This window comes from Atheta coriaria, unplaced genomic scaffold (assembly GCF_025399875.1).
Source record: "Atheta coriaria isolate IRGN ID8LTWV9N9 unplaced genomic scaffold, Caltech_Dcor_3.1 hic_scaffold_5_pilon, whole genome shotgun sequence".
Taxonomy (NCBI): Eukaryota; Metazoa; Arthropoda; class Insecta; order Coleoptera; family Staphylinidae; genus Dalotia; species Dalotia coriaria.
This window is the reverse complement of record NW_027045447.1, coordinates 6,348,393-6,369,033: the sequence shown is the minus strand read 5'-3', so window position 1 is coordinate 6,369,033 and position 20,641 is coordinate 6,348,393. Positions and strand designations below refer to the sequence as shown.

General features: G+C 39.9%; 5 protein-coding genes and 1 long non-coding RNA gene across 8 annotated transcripts; 3 read left to right on the top strand and 3 right to left on the bottom strand.

Annotated features, from left to right (window-relative positions):
* Nucleotides 1-27: 27 nt before the first annotated feature.
* On the bottom strand, nt 28-3,055 carry Glyp (glycogen phosphorylase). Its single transcript, XM_065303351.1, has 4 exons — nt 2,722-3,055; nt 2,075-2,603; nt 385-1,991; nt 28-315 (listed from the first exon to the last, which is right to left on the bottom strand). Exons 1-4 carry the CDS (start codon nt 2,962-2,964, stop codon nt 145-147), a joined length of 2,550 nt encoding a protein of 849 aa, XP_065159423.1. The 5' UTR covers nt 2,965-3,055; the 3' UTR covers nt 28-144.
* A 214-nt stretch (nt 3,056-3,269) lies between these two features.
* On the top strand, nt 3,270-5,653 carry Ccdc85 (coiled-coil domain-containing protein 85). Its single transcript, XM_065303355.1, has 3 exons — nt 3,270-4,821; nt 4,887-5,200; nt 5,434-5,653. The coding sequence occupies exons 1-3, from the start codon at nt 3,825-3,827 to the stop codon at nt 5,476-5,478; spliced, it is 1,356 nt and encodes a 451-aa protein (XP_065159427.1). The 5' UTR covers nt 3,270-3,824; the 3' UTR covers nt 5,479-5,653.
* A 348-nt stretch (nt 5,654-6,001) lies between these two features.
* LOC135792688 (uncharacterized) lies at nt 6,002-8,270 on the bottom strand. 3 transcript variants are annotated; one of them, XM_065303364.1, is made up of 4 exons: nt 8,115-8,269; nt 7,547-8,056; nt 7,298-7,486; nt 6,002-6,574 (listed from the first exon to the last, which is right to left on the bottom strand). In XM_065303364.1, exons 2-4 carry the CDS (start codon nt 7,888-7,890, stop codon nt 6,409-6,411), a joined length of 699 nt encoding a protein of 232 aa, XP_065159436.1. In that variant the 5' UTR covers nt 7,891-8,056; nt 8,115-8,269; the 3' UTR covers nt 6,002-6,408. The 3 variants fall into 3 exon arrangements, with proteins under 3 accessions (XP_065159436.1, XP_065159437.1, XP_065159438.1); XM_065303365.1 differs by having other exon boundaries at nt 7,547-8,040; nt 8,115-8,247; XM_065303366.1 differs by having other exon boundaries at nt 6,409-6,916; nt 8,115-8,270.
* On the top strand, nt 8,191-8,757 carry LOC135792693 (uncharacterized). Its single transcript, XR_010548430.1, has 2 exons — nt 8,191-8,317; nt 8,376-8,757. It is a non-coding gene; the product is annotated as an uncharacterized lncRNA (long non-coding RNA).
* LOC135792677 (nuclear factor related to kappa-B-binding protein) lies at nt 8,708-14,470 on the bottom strand. Its single transcript, XM_065303350.1, is given in 7 exon segments — nt 8,708-8,941; nt 9,000-9,920; nt 9,982-10,122; nt 10,175-12,342; nt 12,344-13,276; nt 13,427-13,808; nt 13,865-14,470. Coding segments are annotated over 7 exon segments (4,659 nt in total). The 5' UTR covers nt 13,869-14,470; the 3' UTR covers nt 8,708-8,831.
* A 428-nt stretch (nt 14,471-14,898) lies between these two features.
* Nucleotides 14,899-16,323, top strand: eIF3f1 (eukaryotic translation initiation factor 3 subunit f1). The gene is made up of 2 exons (XM_065303363.1): nt 14,899-15,052; nt 15,439-16,323. Exons 1-2 carry the CDS (start codon nt 14,944-14,946, stop codon nt 16,164-16,166), a joined length of 837 nt encoding a protein of 278 aa, XP_065159435.1. The 5' UTR covers nt 14,899-14,943; the 3' UTR covers nt 16,167-16,323.
* Nucleotides 16,324-20,641: the final 4,318 nt, after the last annotated feature.

Genomic DNA, 20,641 nt, shown 5'->3' with positions numbered 1-20,641 from the left:
GGAATGCAAACAAACATAAAAAATATGTTTGACTTGTAACAAAATATATATTTTTACGTTCGTAAATGATTAGCTAGATATTCACAACAAGATACATAAAATCACAATTATGTTAAGCTTATTATTATGGCATCGTATAACTCTTTAGTTTCCCTTCAGGGCGATTTCCCTTGGTACATTCGGCTCCGGCAGTTTGTCGTAGGATGCGTCAACGTCCCAAATGTCCTTGCCGTACTCGATGATTGTGCGGTCACTGGAGAATTTACCAGCTGATGCGATATTATTGATTGCCATCTCGGACCATTTACTTTGGTTCTGAAATTCCATAAAATATTATTAAGTCAAACTATAAACATATTTATTTATTTATTTGTAAAAACCTACCTGATAGACGGAATTTACGCGTTCTTGGGTTTTAATGTAATCCTCATAATCAGCGAGTAAATAAAACCGATCGTATTTCAAGAGAATGTCTCCAATGTCCTTGTACTCATCAGGATTGTTCGGGCTGAAGAAACCGTTTTGAATCTGATCAATGACTTGCTTCAGCTCGGGGATTTTATTGTAGTAATCGTACGCATTGTAACCAGTTTTCTTCAATGCTTCTACCTCTTCCACAGTCATACCAAAGATGAAAATATTCTCTTTACCCATTTCCTCGGCCATTTCAACATTGGCACCGTCCAATGTACCAATTGTAAGCGCGCCGTTCAATTGGAACTTCATATTACCAGTGCCGGATGCTTCCGTGCCAGCCGTGGATATTTGCTCGCTTAGATCCGAGGCAGGAATGATTTTTTCGGCGAGTGTTACGCGATAATTCTCCAAATAGATCACTTTGAGTTTATCGCCAACGATCGGATCATTATTCACCACATTGGCGACCGCACAAATCAATTTGATGATTTTTTTGGCGGTATAATAACCGGGCGCTGCTTTACCACCGATCATCACCGTGCGTGGCGTGAATTTCCCGGCCGGATTCTTCTTGATGCGATTGTACATTGTGATGATGTGTAAGCAATTCAACAGTTGGCGTTTGTACTCGTGAATGCGCTTCACGTGCACGTCGAACAACGACGCTGAATTCACCTTAATGCCGTAATCTTCCTCGAGCAGCGCTGCCAATTTCAATTTGTTCTCCTGCTTGACTTTCATTACAGCACGCTGGAAATTCGCATCTTTGGATAATTTCTGCAACTTTTTCAATTCATCCAAATGTACAATCCAATCTTCACCGATCTTGTCGGAGATCAAATCGCTCAAACCGGGGTTACACATGAGTAACCAACGCCTTGGTGTGATTCCATTGGTCTTATTCTGGAACTTTTCCGGTGTCAACTCGTAGAAGTTCTTAAAAAGATCCGCTTTGATAATTTCCGAATGAATCCTTGCAACGCCATTGACAGCATGCGAGCCGACAATAGAAAGATGCGCCATATTGACACGCTTTTCACCGTCCTCTTCAATCAGAGACATGCAACGCATTTTATCCATATCTCCAGGCCATTTCTTTTCAACATCTTGCATATGCAAGAAGTTAATATGGTAAATAATCTCTAAATGTCTCGGTAGGATATGTTCCAACATACTGGTCGGCCATCTTTCTAACGCTTCCGGAAGTACAGTGTGATTTGTGTACGCGCATGTTTTGACAGTGATATCCCATGCCTCACTCCATGACAATCCTTCGATATCAACCAAAATACGCATCAACTCCGGAATTGCCAATGATGGATGAGTGTCATTCAATTGAATCGCTACTTTTGTAGGTAACAATTTAAAATCTGTACGAATTGCGTCCCTGGAGCCAAATTTCACTGATTTAAACCGACGGATAATGTCCTGTAAAGTAGCAGCTACCATGAAATATTCCTGCTTGAGTCGCAGTTCTTTTCCTTCGAAGAAGTTATCATTGGGATACAAAACACGTGAAATGTTTTCGGCTAAATTACGGTCCAATACAGCCTGGATGTAGTCGCCATCATTGACTGAAATAGATTTATATCTAGTTAATAACAGTGGGTGACCGTGACTGCAATTTCAAAGTCATACAAGGTCAGGTAACACTTACAGAATTTCAAATTGAAATCAATCGGCGATTTGGCGCTCCACAATCGCAGCGTGTTCACAACGTTGTTATTATATCCGGGTACTGGACTATCGTAGGGCAGGGCGAAGACGACCTGCGTGTTGACCCACTTCTTGCCCTTCGGCGTGTCTTCAACGTGCCCGTAGAAATTGATCGGGAGCATATACTCGGGTCTGGCTTTCTCCCACGGATTGCCGAAACGTAACCAATCATCCGGTTCTTCCTTCTGTTCGCCGTTGACGATTTTCTGCGCGAATATTCCGTATTCGTAACGAATGCCATATCCGTACGCGGCCATTCCAAGCGTCGCCATTGAATCCAAAAAGCATGCGGCCAAACGGCCCAAACCGCCATTGCCTAGACCCGCATCCTCTTCAAAACTCTCCAATTCCTCAATATCCAAACCCATCTGATAAAGCGCTTCGTCACATGGCGTTTGAATACCCAAATTGATCATTGTATTCGTTAGTGAACGACCCATATAAAATTCTAGTGAGAGATAATAGACTCTCTGCAAATGTTAAAAAATATATCTCTGAGGTCAAATTTATTTAGATCAAAGATTAAATTATATTAACCGATTGATAAAATAGTTTTAGTCATAAAAAATATATTATAATTTAATTTACCTTTGGGTCGTTTTCGTAGTAATGTTGCTGAGTGCGGATCCATCTGGAAACCAAATGGTCTTTGACTGTGTGGGCAAGGGCAAAGTAATAATCCCTTGGAGTGGCCACATTTCGGTCCTTGACGAGCGTGTAATGCAGATGACGATTGAAAGTCTTCTTAATTTCGGTCACGTCGCCAACTTCGGCGATGCCTCTCACACTGATCTGCTTCCTTCGCTCTTGATCCGATTGCGGCTTCGACATCTTCGGCGTGCGACGTTCTTAGCGATATTAATTTCGATTTTGGAATGCCGGCTGATACTGTTGTGATAGGCGAATAGTCGTAGAGGTCAATTCGGGGACGCGCCGTACTTAAACCACTCGCGCATGCGCTCTAAACAACATTCAAACCCCACCAAGAGTAAAGTCATATTAAAATAAAGCAAACAGACAGAGATATCATGCGTTTTAATTTCCACACAAATAAATATACAATTGCAAATGGAAAATGAGTGTTTTTATGTTTACGTAGAAAAATAATTTATGTTCATTAGGAATTCATAATTGCTTGGCGTAAAAATCAGTTGTCTCTGTTTAAAGACGAAGAAAATAAACATCGGTTTCGTTGCCCTTGTTGTGCCTGTGGTCGCATTTACAGTTCCTCTACTTTGCTTCTTACCTCTACCTCTACCTGTGACGTTCTAGGTAAGCGAATAAATCTGAGTCGCTATTCAGCCATGTTGAGAGCGTGCGTCTGCCGCGCAGCGCGAAGCGAATCACTCTCAGACTGATAAAAAAAATTCGTGCGTTTCCGTCGTCTCGCGATCTGCGTGTGGTTACTCATTGCGTGTGATTATAATCAAAGTGTCCTCATTCCACGCCCAAAATCTGTTTTCAAAGCGCAGCGCCTCAAGAAACTCTTCGAGTCTCTTCAATATGCGAGAGTTGCGCGCCGCCGCAGCATCATAAACAAGAGTTGCCGTGTGTGAGCTACTTCCGTGACCCACTTGAAATCTTTACCCAGCTCAGTGACTGCGTGCCTTTTAAATTTCAACGCGTGTTAACATCAAAATGTTCGAGTTACCTTCTATCGGAGTGTGAATGCTGCGCCGTGCGTTGTTATCATGTCCACCAGCAAGAAGCAGCAGCCGTATTTGATTAAATCGAATAGTGTGGACGGCAATTCGGTGCCGCCACGGTACCAACCGCCTCCACAACCACCTGGTACTAATCCAGGTATACTCAAACATCCAACGATAAAAGATGCTGGCAAAATCTATCCAGCAAAAGATTTAAATCTGGTGAAACATCAACAAATACCATCATACGCAGGACAACCACAACAACAACAACAGCAGGTTGCTAATAAATATCCGCCGTATCCGTACCCTGTTGGTCTACCACCAAATCAGGAATCGCGCACTCAAGTGCAAATTCATCAAAGGCCGCCCGCGTTGGACGAGCCTGGAATCCCGCAAATACCACAAATCCCACAACGTGTTGCGCCGAATCATAATAGATACGAAGAGGATTTGATTCGACAGGCTGAGATGCTTAAATTCGTGCGTAAAACAGATGATAATCGGATTATTTCCGATGCGGGACCGAGGCATATGCCGGATCCGAGACACATGCAAGGCGTTGTTGTTGAATTGCGTTCGTTGAAAGAAGCAAACCAACGACTGGCGGACGATAATCAAGAATTGCGAGATCTCTGCTGTTTCCTCGATGATGATCGCCAAAAAGGGCGGAAACTTGCTAGAGAATGGCAGCGATTCGGACGATACACTGCCTCGGTTATGAGACAGGAAGTATCCGCATATCAAAGCAAACTACGCGAGTTAGACAACAAACAACAGGAGCTCATAAAAGACAATCTCGAACTTAAAGAGCTCTGTTTGTACCTGGATGAAGAACGTGGTAGTACTATATGTCCATCATGCGGTAGTAGTACTTCTACCACTAATCTACGTGACGATGGCGATGGTTCTAGTTCCAGCACGAATGCCGATGAACCACCTGTGCCCCAACAATTCACGACTGGAAATCCGCCGCGGCGGTCAGCAAGCCGGGAGCGTCTTTTACATGAAAATTTGGCACGCCAAAGGAGCACATTCAATGGTACAATAGCCTACCGCACAATTGTAGCCTAGTGAAATCATTCATACGAAAATCTTTTGTTACAGATCAAATAATGCAGTATGTACGAAGCCTTGAGAACCGCGTCAAGCAGCTCGAAGACGACAAAAGAAGCCTCACGCATAAAATCAATCAGATTGCGACCAGCAGTGGCGATGCCACGATCGCAATACCGCCCGAAGCAGGTGTGGGTGTTTTGTCAGGTCGACCGGAAGCTGTTGTAAGGGCGCTGCAGGTATTAGAAGTGCGCGAACAACTCGAACGTGAAGGGAGATTACCTGAACGCGGTGAAACTATTGCGCAAGTAACCAATGGCGACATGGACGATGGGGAAAAAGCTCTCGTACGCGAAATGTGCAATGTGAGTATACAAAACTTTCGAATCATGATGAGAAAATCTCGAAATAATGACACAAGTATTAATTTCTTTATGCAAATTAAGCGATATAAAAGTCTCACGCTAATTTTTATCGTTGCGGTGAAAGCTAATTATACAATCAGCGTTTTCTTTTTCTGATGATACTTTTAATCTATTCGGTCGCTGTACGGGACTAATCTATTTTACATAATCTTAATAACTGTTTGTGCTTGCAGGTCGTTTGGCGGAAACTGGAGGAAAGCCCGCAGTCAAGACGGTGAACGCCATCTTTCCCATAATTCTCACATTACAATGTCCTCGAAGACGTAACTTTTATTCCGCTTTAACGTGTATTATCAAACATTTATATTTATTGATTTTGAATAGTTCTATCTTATTGTCTATGTTATATTGTTGTACAAATTATTCATTTTTAAATAAAATTTTATCAAACTACCCAGGATCTTTTGCTGCCCCAAACTTTTACCTCAGAGTTCTGATTATTGCGGGTACTAGCACTGCCTATGGTCAGGCCGAAAGATTTACAGGTCACCAGCAGGAAAAAGGACAGCGCACAGAGCGCATCATGTTCAGTCGTGCCTGATTCGTCCAGTAGTCTATCAGCAAGTCTTTAGTCCCCTTCCTCTTCGGTTCTGGTTGGGGCGATCAAAAGATGTTCACCGTCCAATTTTGGCCCATTAATTTAATTAATTTTAGCGAGGCTGATACACAGTAACACATTTTGATATACATAGATGTGCACTTACCTTACATGACGTAAATTAGAATGTAAAATGCAACGAATCAGTGGTTATCAATCAACTTTAATCAATACTTCAAAAATTAACATCGGGGAGCATTTGCATACGCTGAGAGGTACACAGGGATGAGATTTTGTACTAATCATATTTATATTGAACTATTTATACTTTGGAAAATGAAAACATAAAAACAAATAATAAATTTGGTCAAAATCTTACGAAAATCAACACTAAATATTCATCAAATCGATATTCGTACTTGATTACACAAACATGCTAAAGAACCACCATCATGAATTTTTGTCAAGACAATAAAACGTTTCAACTCGTGTGTGTTCGTAATACCAACAGTTTGCAAAAACGTGTATATATGTATCAATTATGTTTTGTATCATTAGGTTGCAGTGATTCAAAATGCACAATGTTTCATTTTACTTAGTTGCATCGCTGTTAATAGCGATGGCGACGACTGCTGCGGCTGCTGCTATAGTCGTCGTACCGACGTGACGAGCGATGGTGTGAGGTACGTCTTCGGCCGTAGTCCCTGTCGTAGTGATTGTCTCGTTCGCTTCTTTCCCTGCGCCTGCTACTATAGCGATCCGAGTGCGAGTCGTAACTAAAAACATCTCTAAGTCAGGCAGCCATCCTCATACATCTCCATAACGGTTACAAATGTGTGTGATTCCCTAAAAACGCTCGGACACTCGACAGAGAGACTTTAGTTTACTTTTTTTTATAGCATTTTTTGTGGTTAAACAGATTTGTTTTTGGTTTTGCACTCAAGTTGGCTAGTTCGCTATTTGGGGGGAGCCGCAATTTGCTAGCACAATCCACATATCTCAACCATTCTCACCAAGACCGTTTCTTTTTGACCGTTTTGACTACTTAGCCTATGCCATAACACAATCCATTATTATGTTTAACCAAACCATATAAACTATGCCAAAACGCCATGAGCCTGATAAACCATAAAACAACAATTAGGTGCAGAAATACCCATCACAACAAATAACATGGTACATTAAAAATCAATATCATATTATGAATAGTATTAATCAATCGACTCTTGGATTGACGAGAAGCTACTATTGACCAAAAATGGCTATTCAATTCGGGAGCTATTGTAAACGGCTGTTAACGTACCGGGAAATGAACGAAAAACAAATCCACGTGACTCACACCACTGAAACACACGCTTGCTGAAATAAGCTCACAGAAGAATGAACTTATTTCTTGAAATTAAAAACATAATCGCGCGAATAGTGACACGTGAAAGCAACAAATACAAATACAATAAGCTCCCTCAAACAAAACACACCGAAGCAGGACGAATACTTACCGTGATGAGCTGCGCTTGTCTCCGCCACCTCCACCGCCTCCCCCGCCGTTCAAGTCGGGGCAATCTCTGTAAAAGTGACCCGAATAGCCGCATTGGTAGCAGCGCATATTCGGATTGAAGAATCGGCGACCAGAGCCGCGGGTTCTCGGCTTTGCATATGACACACGAATTCGAGATCCAGCTACATCCCTAAAAACAACGCAATTTCTATGATTATAAGAGATTTTAATGCAATTAAACATAACTTACACTCCATCACAAGCCTGTAGAGCATTGGCAGCGTCCTTTTTATCTTTAAAAACAGCAAACCCAAAGCAGGGTGTGCTGTTTGTCATCCAGATCTCCTTCAACTGTCCATGAGCAGAGAAAAGCTTCTCCAAGTCCGATTTGCGCACATTCTCACCCACGTCAGCAATGTGCAGCCTGAAACCGTCAATCTCCTGGCTGGAGCTGCGCGATCTCGATCTGGACAGGCTCTTCGAGTAGCTGGATCTGTCCGCGCTCTTTTTGCTAGCCTTGCTGCTCTTTGAGCTGCTTCTGCTGCGGCTGCGACTACGGCGCACTTTCGGCGAGATCTGCTCGTTGTCTCTCATTTCGTTCGTGTTTTTGTACGTGTCGACGTTCGTAAGTCGGTCGCCTGGCAAGAAACAAACGCAACGCGTACGGGTGATCTGATAAAAGTGACGATGCGTTCCGCGCGGGTGTTGGCCGTGTTGGCTGCAACGTTGTGTACGATTGCCGAGCTATTTCAGAACCATGCTAGCGAGTTAATGGAATTAGTGACCGCTCCACGGCGGAAATGCAATGCGATACTTACGTCTCTGGTGTGTGTACAATTATCGATTAAACAAAATGAAGGATGCACTTGTTTTATCAATTTTAGTGTCGAGCAGTGTCGAGCTCGATGCGTGTATTGTGCCACTACCACTACAGCAATGACGATTGATGCAAGTCACCAAGCCGGAACGTAAACGAACGCGTCTGTGTGCACCGACACATATAAGGCAGAGTAAACAAAATGTTCGTATGGCTTCGCGCGATGTCGGTACCTTTTTACTACATATATTGAGGGTTTCAGAAACACATTAAAATTTAAAACGACAAATGTCTTCATTAGCATGACCTAGATAAACAATTTATGGTGGTTTAATGATTAAATGGAATGAAAATTGCTTGTTATACATGGGCTGAGTTACAGCGTTACAGGTTATACCAAATGGCACGACTACTGTTAACCCCATTTTAATATTTGCATTTCTTCGCTGAATTTTCTATTTATTGCGACGCAATATGCAATATCTCATAAAATATTTATCCTACAACCGGCGATCATGATCGATTTTGTAGTAAATCACTTTTGTTTGAATGCTTTTCAAACAGAATGTTGTTTCCCATAGAAAAACATCGAAGTTTATGTGTATTAAGTATACATATGTTACTTTATTATATTTTCAAATGCATATTTACAAATGTGTTAAATTTATCTATTTATCATAGGATGGTTTGATGATGAGAGTAATAATAAATTAAAAATTTATTCGCTCGTAGGAGTCGTCTGTTGAACGTCGGCGGCTGATACAGTCGCCGTACGTACAATACTTGAGGGATTCATTACCCTTGCGAAGACTTGCCTTCCTTGAAAGCCTTTAAACAAACAATTACATTTATTTTTCATATTATTTTAACTATTTGAAATATTTACCTTTAGTTTGTTGCGCAATAGGTATAACTTTTACACCCTGCAACGATTTAATATTAATCGCTGTGCCCTGAAACCCAGCCGGCAATAAAATCTGCTGCGCTAGCAGTTGCCCACCTTGTCCCTGACTCGCCAGCACAACACGCTGTGCACCACTCCCAGCAGAAGTGCTCGCCAATCGCACTGGATGGCCACCGACAATAATTTGATTCGATGTGCCTTGGTTTTGTATCAGATTCGAGTTTTTCACATTCGAACTGAGGAGAACCTGAGGTTGTACCTTCAATTGTGGAGCTAGCACAACCTGCTGGCCTCCTTGACTAATAACATTCACCGCACTTGTATTCGCAGTGCTCTTCGACACCGCCAGTAAACTTGACGTACTCGTATTGGCCTGGGACTGAATGATAACATTCTGCCCTTGAATATTTTGCAAACTACTGCCTTTTGATGCAAGCAGTAACGGCTTACCGCCTAAATGTGCAAGATTCAAGTTGGCGGCGTTTACCATTCGTATTGAATTCGCATTCGCGGCTGATGTTTGTATACTAATCGGTTTGGCATTCTTATTCGTCAGTTTAATCTGATTCTGACCGATGATCACTTTAGGTTGGACCAACTTCTGGCCGTCTACGTTCTGCGCGATAAACTTTGCGTTTATTATCTGTTGCGTTACTTTCTGCGGAAATTTGCCTATCGATTGAGTTTTCGTCATGGTTTTTGTGATGGGTTTCGACGCGGTGACCGTCGTAGTGGCGTTTGTTGTTGCTGTCGATGATAACACCAATTTCGGTTGGTTCGACAACGTAATAAAATTATTCTGTGAGCCTACAACTTGAGTAACCTGAGAGGTTTTATTCTGTGGGGAACCCAACTGAATGATATTGGGACCGCCTTTTATTCCGGAAACTCGTAATGTTGTACCTTAAAGATTAAATAACTTTTGAGAAACTCCATTAATAGGAAATCAATACAATACAATTACCTTGAGATATGCCGCCATGTTGTTTCTGATGCGCTAACAAACTCTCAACGGAAATGACTTGCCCCGCCGAGTTTGTTAGAACTTTGGCGACAATTGGTCCTTGATTCGAACTCAAACTAGTCTTATTCGTTGCATTAACATCTAAAACATCAATTATTAGTTATACATAACATTGAATTAAACATTTATTTACATGAAGTTCTATTTCCTGCCACTACTCGTGCTTGACCAAGCAAAGAAGTTCCAGGAGCCGCCTGTACACTCTTCTGAATCACCGGCGATTTATGCCGTATCAACACTTGCTGCTGCCCTGTAACTTGCGCTAAACTTTTCTGTCGTATCGTTTGCAACAATTGCTGTTGTTGCGATAGTGTTAATGTGCCTTGTTGCACACGAATAGGAGTCTGCTGCATATGATTACTCTCTGGACTATCTAATTTACCATCCGACGTTGGCGACACATCATTCTGCCGCACATTTCTCAACAATGTTACATTTTTAATATTAGGTAATTGTTGCGGTGATATACTCTGCAAGATCTGCTGCTGTATTGATAAATTAGTTTTCTTATTGTCTTTGTTATCAGGCATCTCAACACGAATGAGCTGCTGCTGATTGAGTTGTTTTTGATGCGCGATCGTCTGCAATAGTTGTTGGGTGATAATCGGTGTTTGGTTCACCTTTGACGTGGTGATGACGTTGCGTCCGTCTTGCTTGATAATCGTGTTAGCGCTCGACGGAATGATTAACGATTTGGCGCCCTGATTCGACGTGATAATTTTCACGAGACTCTTCTTGTTGGCTTGTTTTGGCATCTTATGCTGCATCGCTGACGGTTGTACGACCTGAACGACTTGGTGTACTTGCGATTGTGTTGTATGAAGTTGCGGGACAGGAGATTGAGTCTGCATTGGTTGCGTGATTGACTGTAGAGCTTGAGTTATCTCTCGATCTTCTTGTGAAAGCTCTTCCACAATAGGTGTTGGCGTAGGCGGTTTCACTTCCTGTTTTATTTCTTCCACCTTCACAACAGGACTGTTAACCAGCAGCGATTGAGTGTTAATATGTTGATTTTGTTGATTAATCAACAGTGATGTTTGTTTAGGTGGTTCTTTGATAGGTTTTTCGACTTCCACTGGTGGTGCAGGCGTAAGAATATTATTTTTAACCGCGTTGTTATTCTTTTTATCAACTTTGGGAGTTTTTGGCTTAGCTGGGGACTTTTTCTTCTTGTTGCTCTTATTCATACCTTGATATTGCTGATGTATACGTTCAAAATCTTGCTCGGATCGATTCCGATGCAGATAGATCCATATCTTTCGTTTTGGATCATATTTGACGCATGGGTCATACTGGGTGTGCATTCTATCCAATGCACCACTGACAACCGATTGCAGCAGATTATCAGGCGCTGTGCTGGAAATATATTGACTGCACTTGAGCAATTCGCAGATTTCCGCACGAGTACCTTCGCCATTCGGTAATCTTGCAGTGGCATCTCGGACTAGTGATAATATCGTGACGAAATTCGGTCTATCAGCGCTGAGCATCGTGTGTCCACGCGCTTTGGTATTACTCGAAGACGGACTATAAATACCCTTCAGCGGACCAACAACACTCTCGTAACCATTACAGCGATACGTAAATGATTTATGTGGATTATCGTAGCGCAAACGTTCCTGCTCGCGGAATATTTTCACTTCTTCCGCGTCAGCTTTACGCACCTGCCAATCTGTGGGACAACGAGGCGGCGGAGGTGTTAGAGATCTATCCAAGTCCAAGTCAATGTCATCCTTGTCGTCCTCCTTTTCTTTTATTGATATAACCGGCTTCATTTCGCTCTTGTGGTCCAACCAGTACTGAAACAGCGGGGCTAACAAATTATCAGAGTCACGACCGGCGCCAATCCATTGGTATTTATTCAGCGACGGCTTGAATTCAATATACGGCACAAACTCATCGGGCTGTTCGGGAAAGTTACCGCTGAGAAAGTTAATAGCCGATTGCAGATCAACGAGCCAGTTGTCCGCTAAACAGTACCAGTCGTTCAACGCTGTGATCGGATTCGCCTGCCACGCGCGCAACTTATCCTGCAGCATGGGCATATCCATTCGATGCTCGGGCGTTGAACAGATTATATCACGTATGAGTGCTAAATAGTTCGCATGCGTATCTTGCATTAGTTCCACTTTGGTTGAAATTTCCATGATGTCAATGGAAGAGTCCTGTAGATCAATCGGTAACTTCATCATATCTATGCCTTCCAAATCCGATAGTGTCGCTGGCGCAATATATTCCGTCTTAATTGGTTCGGTTTTTATTTCTTCTTTTTTAATTACCACTGGAGGAGGAGGCGGGGAGTGGTTCTTGTTTGATGATAGTCGGTGGTGGTAATGGTGGCGGCGGCGTCGGTAGTTGAGGCACTGGTTTCGGAGAAAGTCGATGTTCCGTCTTGATCTTTTTCTTGCCTTCTGATTTTGGTGTGGGAGGTTTACTGGGATTTACAAGTGCTGTAGCAGGCGCCATGTTTACAGGAGGCTGATGCGGTGGTATTGCAGGTACGACAGTAGGCAAAGACACTTCGGTCGCGATTGAATCCGAATCAGATCCGGACGAAAAGTTCATCTCGGATGAATAACTCACCCGCTCGGGTATTTCCTTCTTAATTTTCCGCTTCACTGGTTTCTGGACGACCTCGGGCTTGACCAGTTTCTCGCGTTTGTTATAATTCACTCTAGCACGTGTAATTATATCCGAAACATTCAAGTCCTTTGTCTCGTTTGATACGGTATCAAATTTACGCTTGCGATGCTCCTGTAGCAAATGCCGATAGAAGTTCTCTGTGATGATGTATGGATTGTGATTCGGTTCTACATTCTTCTCCAGATCGAAACCAGCCGCTTTCGAAGCAATTGTTGAAACAATTACTTTTTCGCCGTTGAGGACTTGCGAGTTTTTAATTGTGTTTAAAACTCGTTTATCTTTGCGGCTGACAGGAGTTGGTGCACCTTCGGGATAATTATCATCCGAGGAGAATCCGCTTTCGTCTACTTTCGATTTTATCGATGCTAATACTTCAAAATACCTGCGTTTCGTTCGATTATAAATCGGATTCTGTACTTTACTACTGCTCGTCGTGCTGGGACGTGGTAATCGTGGTTCAACTCCTGGGGGAAGATTGCTCATCTGACGCATTAAGTTTTTTCGAGACTCGATTATTTCAGCGTGCAAACGTTCTTTAAACTTTCTATGTCGCCAGAGGCTTTCTTTTCGTTCTGCTTTTCGAATTAAATATCTGAAATAAACAGATAGCTAGATATAATCATATAAAGTAAGAAAACTAAAGATTAAATTAAATTATAACGCCATAACTACATTAATAAATCTAATATTGACAAAAGAAAATTAAATAAATAAACAATTTGTAAATATTTATTAAACAGACCTCATTTTAGCAATATCTGGTCTATAATGGCCATCCTTCAAGTGTTCATAAAAATTATCCAAAGGGCTAGAGAATTTAAAGTTCTCCCCTTTGAATAATTTCTGCAGAGTGATGTTCTGCTCCTGCTCCTCATTTCCCTCAGGAAACTTGGGCAGAAATTGCCTCAAGTGCTTCTGGTTTGATTCCCCAAGTGCACTCCAGCTCCTTGCAAAGAACTCATTGAAAATGTCTTTCTTCTCACATAAGCCTTGTGGCAGCAGGACCTGGTTGTTGTTGAGCTTGACCATCTCCAGTTTGTCATCATCAGAAGAATCTGTAGAGCACTCTGAGCTTGAGTGCTCCTCAGATGACTCTGAGTCAGAGTCAGACATGGTGTTGTTATCTATAAATAACATGATTTTATAATATTTAATTGTGGAAATAAACAAATCAACATACACATGATGCAGGTTAGGTCTCAATTCTTCCACAGCTTCTTCTGTGATTGTTTGATGCATTCAATGATTGCCTTAAGCATGTTGGCATAATGTGTTGAGTAGTTGAATGTTTTCACATTGTCAGCAGGCTGCTATTAAGCTATTGTTAGTTATTAGTTGTACTTCCATGATGTAACTGCAAATTGTTGTGATGAGTCTCTTCTGCTAGATGTTTCTGATGCATTTGTTTCATACGATCAAGCTCCGAAGGTCACCTTACAGGCGCAAGCGAGTTATTTTCGAGCGCTCCTCAGATAATGAGTTCGTTATTCGTGGGGCCCTGCTTCAATGGGTTTTTATAGGCTAGCAATAAACAATCGAGATTGAAAAAGCATCGAGTGGCGGAGGTGGGGAGGGGTAGCATCCATCCGAAACGCAAGAAACCCTTTGGCGATGACGCTCGAGACTCGGCGCGTATGGTTTCGAGCAGCGAGAAACGCGACCGCACTCACTACAAACTGGTATTACATAGACGACGCCTGCATTGCGGATATGCCAGCCACAAGCACGGCATATACACAGCTTGCGTTCTATGGTAGTGGTGGGCCGCGAAAACCATTTTGTTTTGCTGCCATTCGTTCGTCTTCAACATGGCAGACATTAATAGAATATTCTAGACTTTCAAAGATATGTGGCATTCTTATAATAACCAAGTTTAGATGTTTAGTCATTTGTGCATAATCATTTCTTCAAACAACTTCGTTTTTCGCCAAAATTAATCTTTGAAATTCGAATGTCCAAGAAGAAAATTCAGCATTCCATAGTAACATTTAGTTCTCGCATGTTGTCTAACTTGTTTCACCAAATAATTATGCACTGCGCATGTGCAAACTCAATTAAAATCGATTCCTGGCTATACAATTTTAATTTAAATTGTCGTTAAAATAACTTTATTTTATGTTTTACTATACCATTGATATAAATAAATGTTTTGTTCATTACACAGATTATTTATGGAGATTTTAAATATAGTAAACTTTTGTCGGCAGAGACACCTGCTACTGGTGTCACTTGGCAACCTTGTATCAGTACGGCACAAACATGGCGCTTAACCTCACCGTTAAGGTGCATCCCGTAGTGTTATTTCAAATTGTAGATGCCTACGAGCGACGAAATGCGGACTCGCATCGTGTTATCGGCACTCTTTTAGGTAAGTAAACGTTTTTTGCATTGGTTGAAACATTGTACTTTGTATATTTTGGTTGTACATGTGTCCACTGTAAACCTAACCTCATGATTTCTTTTGCATATAATTTGCGTTTAAATTTGAAATTTACCGTATGCTTACACTTTTATAAAAGTACACGTATTTATTGCTCACTAGGATATTTCTACATGAAACAGGGGTTGTTATATCTTGTTTATAATAGTTTTATCTAATCACCTGTTAATAATTAGGGAATCAAAAGTGGTTACATTTTGCAGCATCATGACTCATTAAGAAGAATAATGTCAGAAAAAATGCATCCCATACTTTGTTTTTATAATATGAATAGAAATGAGTCTAGCTAACCTTTTTGTTTGTTTTGTTTTTAGGAACCCAAGATAAGGGTATTGTTGAAGTGACAAACTGCTTCTGTGTTCCACACAAGGAATATGATGACAATGTGGAAGCTGAATTGAGCTACGCCAGCGACGTTTACGACCTAAATCGTCGCGTTAATTCCAATGAGAATATCGTCGGCTGGTGGGCGACCGGCAATGAAGTCACCAACCACAGCAGTGTCATTCACGAATACTACTCACGCGAATGCACAAACCCAATTCATGTCACCCTCGACACCGGTCTGCAAGGAGCACGAATGGGGCTGAAAGCCTATGTGTGCGTCAACCTTGGCGTGCCCAGCGGCAAGCAAGGCTGCATGTTTACACCGATCAATGTGGAGGTGACCAGTTATGATCCGGAAGTATTCGGATTGCAGCTGTGCCAGAAAACACTGGGTGCACCCGGTGGTCGGCCACGCAATGTCCACCCAATGTTAGATCTGGCCCAGATTTCTGAAGCCGGCACCAAGATGGGCGCCTTGCTTGACCAAGTATTACAATACGTCGAAGACGTGTTAGCTAACCGCGTGCAGCCGGACAACGCTGTCGGCCGCTCACTCTTGGATCTTGTCAATTCCGTTCCGCACATGAGCTCTGAACAATTCTTTGAAATGTTCAACAGCAACGTCAAAGATTTGCTTATGGTTATTACTCTGTCGCAATTATTGAAGACGCAGTTGCAGTTGAACGAGAAGCTGACCCTGTTGACATCAGTGTAGGAAGATTTATTATAAAAACCTCTATATACGCAAGTGGAGAGCGCGTGTATTCCAATTTTGTCTTTTCTCTAATAAAGTATACTTTTATTAAGGGATAAAACAAATTGTATGAATTCTTCAACTTAGAAATACATATGCCTATGTTTCACCGTTTAAATTTTGTTTTTTTGCGCTGAAATCACGTTTTAAAACAAATAGTTTGTTTATTAAAGTGTGTATACTCTTTTTTTTCACATGAAAAGGATTTTTAGCCTCTGGATCTAGTTTTAAAGGGTAAATTTGCTTCATAAAAGTGGCTATGCTATGTGCATTTATGTAACTTCAAGAAAACTTGGATCATTCGAAGAAGAGAGCGATTTGAGGTTTGTAAACGTCTGTTAGTCGTAGTTAAAAATAACCATAACTCACTTACTATTCTACACTTAACTGACACAAACTATAAATTACAAATTACCTGGTTTTCAGCAAGATACAGATTATTTTCGGTACAAAATTCAATATTTGGTAAAAATACAGTAAACTACGTTAAAATTACAAAAGATAAAATAATATTGCATTGTCAATTTTGTATTTCTGTGAATTAAAAAAAATAGAATTAGTGGATCACTACACACCTATAGTGACTGCATTCGTTTTTAAGCTTTACTGCACTCATAGTTTACAATGCAATTAATACAATTTACTATCATCCGTTTAAGCTAAAAATAAAGTCAACATTGTGCGTATTTTTGCAACTGTTGTTTTTAGAAAATACATCGCGCAGCAACATTTTATCAGAAACCAGTTTAATATTTTGACACGACATTTTATGGTGTATTTTTAGTTTATTATTGTTTTAAATGTTTAACTTTGTTCTATATATAAGATTCTTCTCCGCTGTCGCGCAACATTTTCACGCAAAACGGTTATAAAACTAGTCACGTCTTCGGTTGATTTCTTTTCGTCGAAGTGTAACGCACCAGAGTTGCAGTAACCTTGTAGCAAAAGCAGCGCATTTCGCGTCGAACAGAAGAGCAACGAGCGGAAATTGTGTTTGAAGGGAAGTTTTCAGCGGCACGTGAGTAAATTTAGAAAAATATTGTATTCCCACAAATATATATGAGTTATATTTTTATTTATACCTATTGATTTTGTATCACTAATCAGATTCATGGACTTATCAGATTAAATGCTCATTATTTTGCTCATTAAAATTAGATTTACATTAAAGGTCATGCAATAATATGTAAATGTATAAAATATATTTTGTAAATTTGGAGCGCTCGTGTAAACACAGACAATGTAGGTACATATAGGTATTGATGTTAAATTAAATGACCTCGTAGAGGATTTGGAGGCGGCGGGCGGCGCGCTATTCATGACTTGCACTACGTATTCATTAAATACGCTCAATGCGTGTAAGCGGATCGTAAATAGTTCCATCGGGATCACGAGAAATATCGAATTTACAGTAATTTTCAGTTTATGCTGCCTCTACACGACAATATAATTCAAATATCCAACAATTTATAATTTTAGTGTGTAAAATTATTTTTTTAGACACGTTAAGTAAAAAAATAGTATTTTAAGTATCAAGTGCGCTAAATGGCATGTTTTGCAACGTTAATAGAAGTGAAGTTTAGGCAATTTTTTAAATTCCATTCTATTTCCACGTTTAGGTTTTTGTATTTTAAAACTGCGAACTTTGTTCGCATACTATTGGGAAATGTAAGGTTATGAACACCTGTGAATTGCCGCACTAAAGTACTTTAGTCACGACTGTGACAGTCCGTGTTTAAAGTACAACTTTTTGTGCCTCAAAACCGTGGAAATACCGTGGAAGTAGAAAAAGTATATTTTAATATCATAACCAAAAGCAGGTTAGTTTATTGTTTACTGAATATCATAAAAATGTGTAATTTATGCAATATTTATTTCTGAGCTAATTTATTGTTACCGATGACATCAAACACAATAAAAGCACAATATTTACCATCATGATATGCAATCATTGATATCAATATTTATGGCGTATTGATTAGATCATTAGATGCGCCGCATTGAAATTTTAATGAGACTTTTGCATTTTATCTACCATAGAGTGTAAAATTTGAAGCGGTTTGTGTAGACCTTCAGCGTTCGCAAATACAACGCGCACAATTTCCTGAAAATTGTAAATAAGAGACAAAGCGCGCAAATACGGAGAGTGGAGGGAGCGCGTATCGAACACATTGCTCGTGAAAAGCAAACGCACACATAAAAGGAAAGCGATCGCATTCGAACAAATCGAGGAAAACGCGCTCGCGAATACATATTTATTTGGCTGATGATGTGACGTTATTACACAAACCCGCTTCCTTGAACGGCGAAGAGGAAGAGCGAATTGAATTGCAATCGTGTTGATTTCATTGAATGTCAGTAACAACATATTATTGCCCAACAGAATCATTCGGGAAATCTTTTTTATTTGGTCAAATAAAATGTAAGTAGTGTTTTATTTTTTTGCAAGTAATCCAGTTGATTAATTTCTTGTTTTTTTTGATTAATTATGAGCTAAATCCGTGAATAAGATTCTAAAATTTTATTTAAAAGAGAGAAAAATGTTAATACTGCATTTTAGCGCCATCTAAGTATGAATAATATAATTATCAATATAAATGTATCTTCATATAAACTTTCAGCCCTTATTTCACACCCTTAAAATTATATTTATGCAATAAAAAGTTATCTATTTGCTTTTTGATAACCAAAAATACATCTACACCAAATTTAACCAAAATCGTGTCACTGGTTTTTGTGTGAAAGCGTCCCAAACATACAAAAAACCTTAAATATGCATTTCAATAAGTACTTGATATGATTTATAAAAATAAAATATCCTATTCAATCAAAAATATGTTTTTGGTATACTACATGCAGTTATATTCCAACTAACGACTGCTCATACTTAAAATCGTAGGTACATCAAACGCTGTGTACAACAAAACGATTTGCATTCAGATAAAATGGCCCCATAAAACGCATTTTAAAGCCGGTTATTTTGCATGAATAGACTTTCCTGTTCTACTCGTAGGTACTTTTTGCGTTTCGCGTATGCATGCGCACATGAATGTATCTTTCACTGCAGATGACAACATGTAGACATACGCGTCCGTTAAATTCATGCACCATAGTCCCACCGCCTCCAAATGAACATCTCGCAGAACACGAAAATTATATTCGTGCACTGAATATACGGATTAACGTAAACGCTGCAGCGGAAAGTTATTTGATGTGAAACTAACACCCCGTCGCAACTTTTCAGCGATTGTAGCCGTACATATTTTGAAATTAATAATGTTATGCAAACAGATATCGTATGAATGCATAATTTTCCAACTCACCTGAAATTTTCAAATTTATTAAAACAACAACATCAAAATGTAGGTATTGGATTAAATTCTAAATAAGATTTTATAGATTTCATTTATCGAAGATGGAAATATTGTGCAAATATTTTCTAATAAACTGTTAAAGTTATACAAAGATGTCTTTGATGAAATATGCTGAAAAGTTCCGCATCTCTTTGCGGGTTTTCATTAAAACTTTGCTGTCTTAAATCTTACCGCTAATGGCGCAGCGGCGGTTCGCAGCGAAACGAAACAGATTTCAAACACTTCTTTTAAGTACGAGTATATAGTATCCTTATATGAAATACCGTATTGTGGACGTGATCATAAATTATATTTCTTGCGTTAGAAACCTTGAAACTTTGAAAATATATCAAAAATTCAAAAAAAAAAAATCCAATCACCATTTTCAACAACTAGATATCTATATCCTATAAAACCAAACGCGGATTATTTGTAAATTTTAATTAAACTCTGTGCACATATCGCAGCTTGAACAACCAAACAAATGATTTGATTTTAGCACATTGTATACACACGTACTCACACATCGCAAAATTTAATTAAGCGTTTTTATTTGTGCAATTATATTTTATTTACGCGTTGCCTTTTTAATAACACAATATTTTTTCGGCGTTGTAAAAAATAATTGCACAAATTGGCCTTGTGTACGTTCACATTTTTTCCTTCAAATATTTATAGCTATTGGAATAATTAAAGGGCGTATATGCGATGTGGTAGGAGTTACGGCAGTCGAATGCGAATTAATTATGATTCGCAGTGCGAACGAGGGTGGCGCACCGCTTTAAATCGCTTTGAATTTATCTTCATTTGTCGAGTAGTGCGCGTTTAGGTTCACAGCACCGCCCTTAAGAATAAATGATCGTGCAGCATGTAATATTCATCTGGTTTATCGACGTTTTTCTTAATTTGGCGAGCTTTAGTCGCCCAAAAGTGTAAAAAAAGTTTTACGGACCAAAAAGACATTTAAGTGGTAAATTATTAATCTTTATGCAATGAAATTAGTTTGTATTGATGTAAAAGCATGAATAATTTTATTAAATTGATTCATAAATTGTTTACATATATAAATATTTATGTTTAACT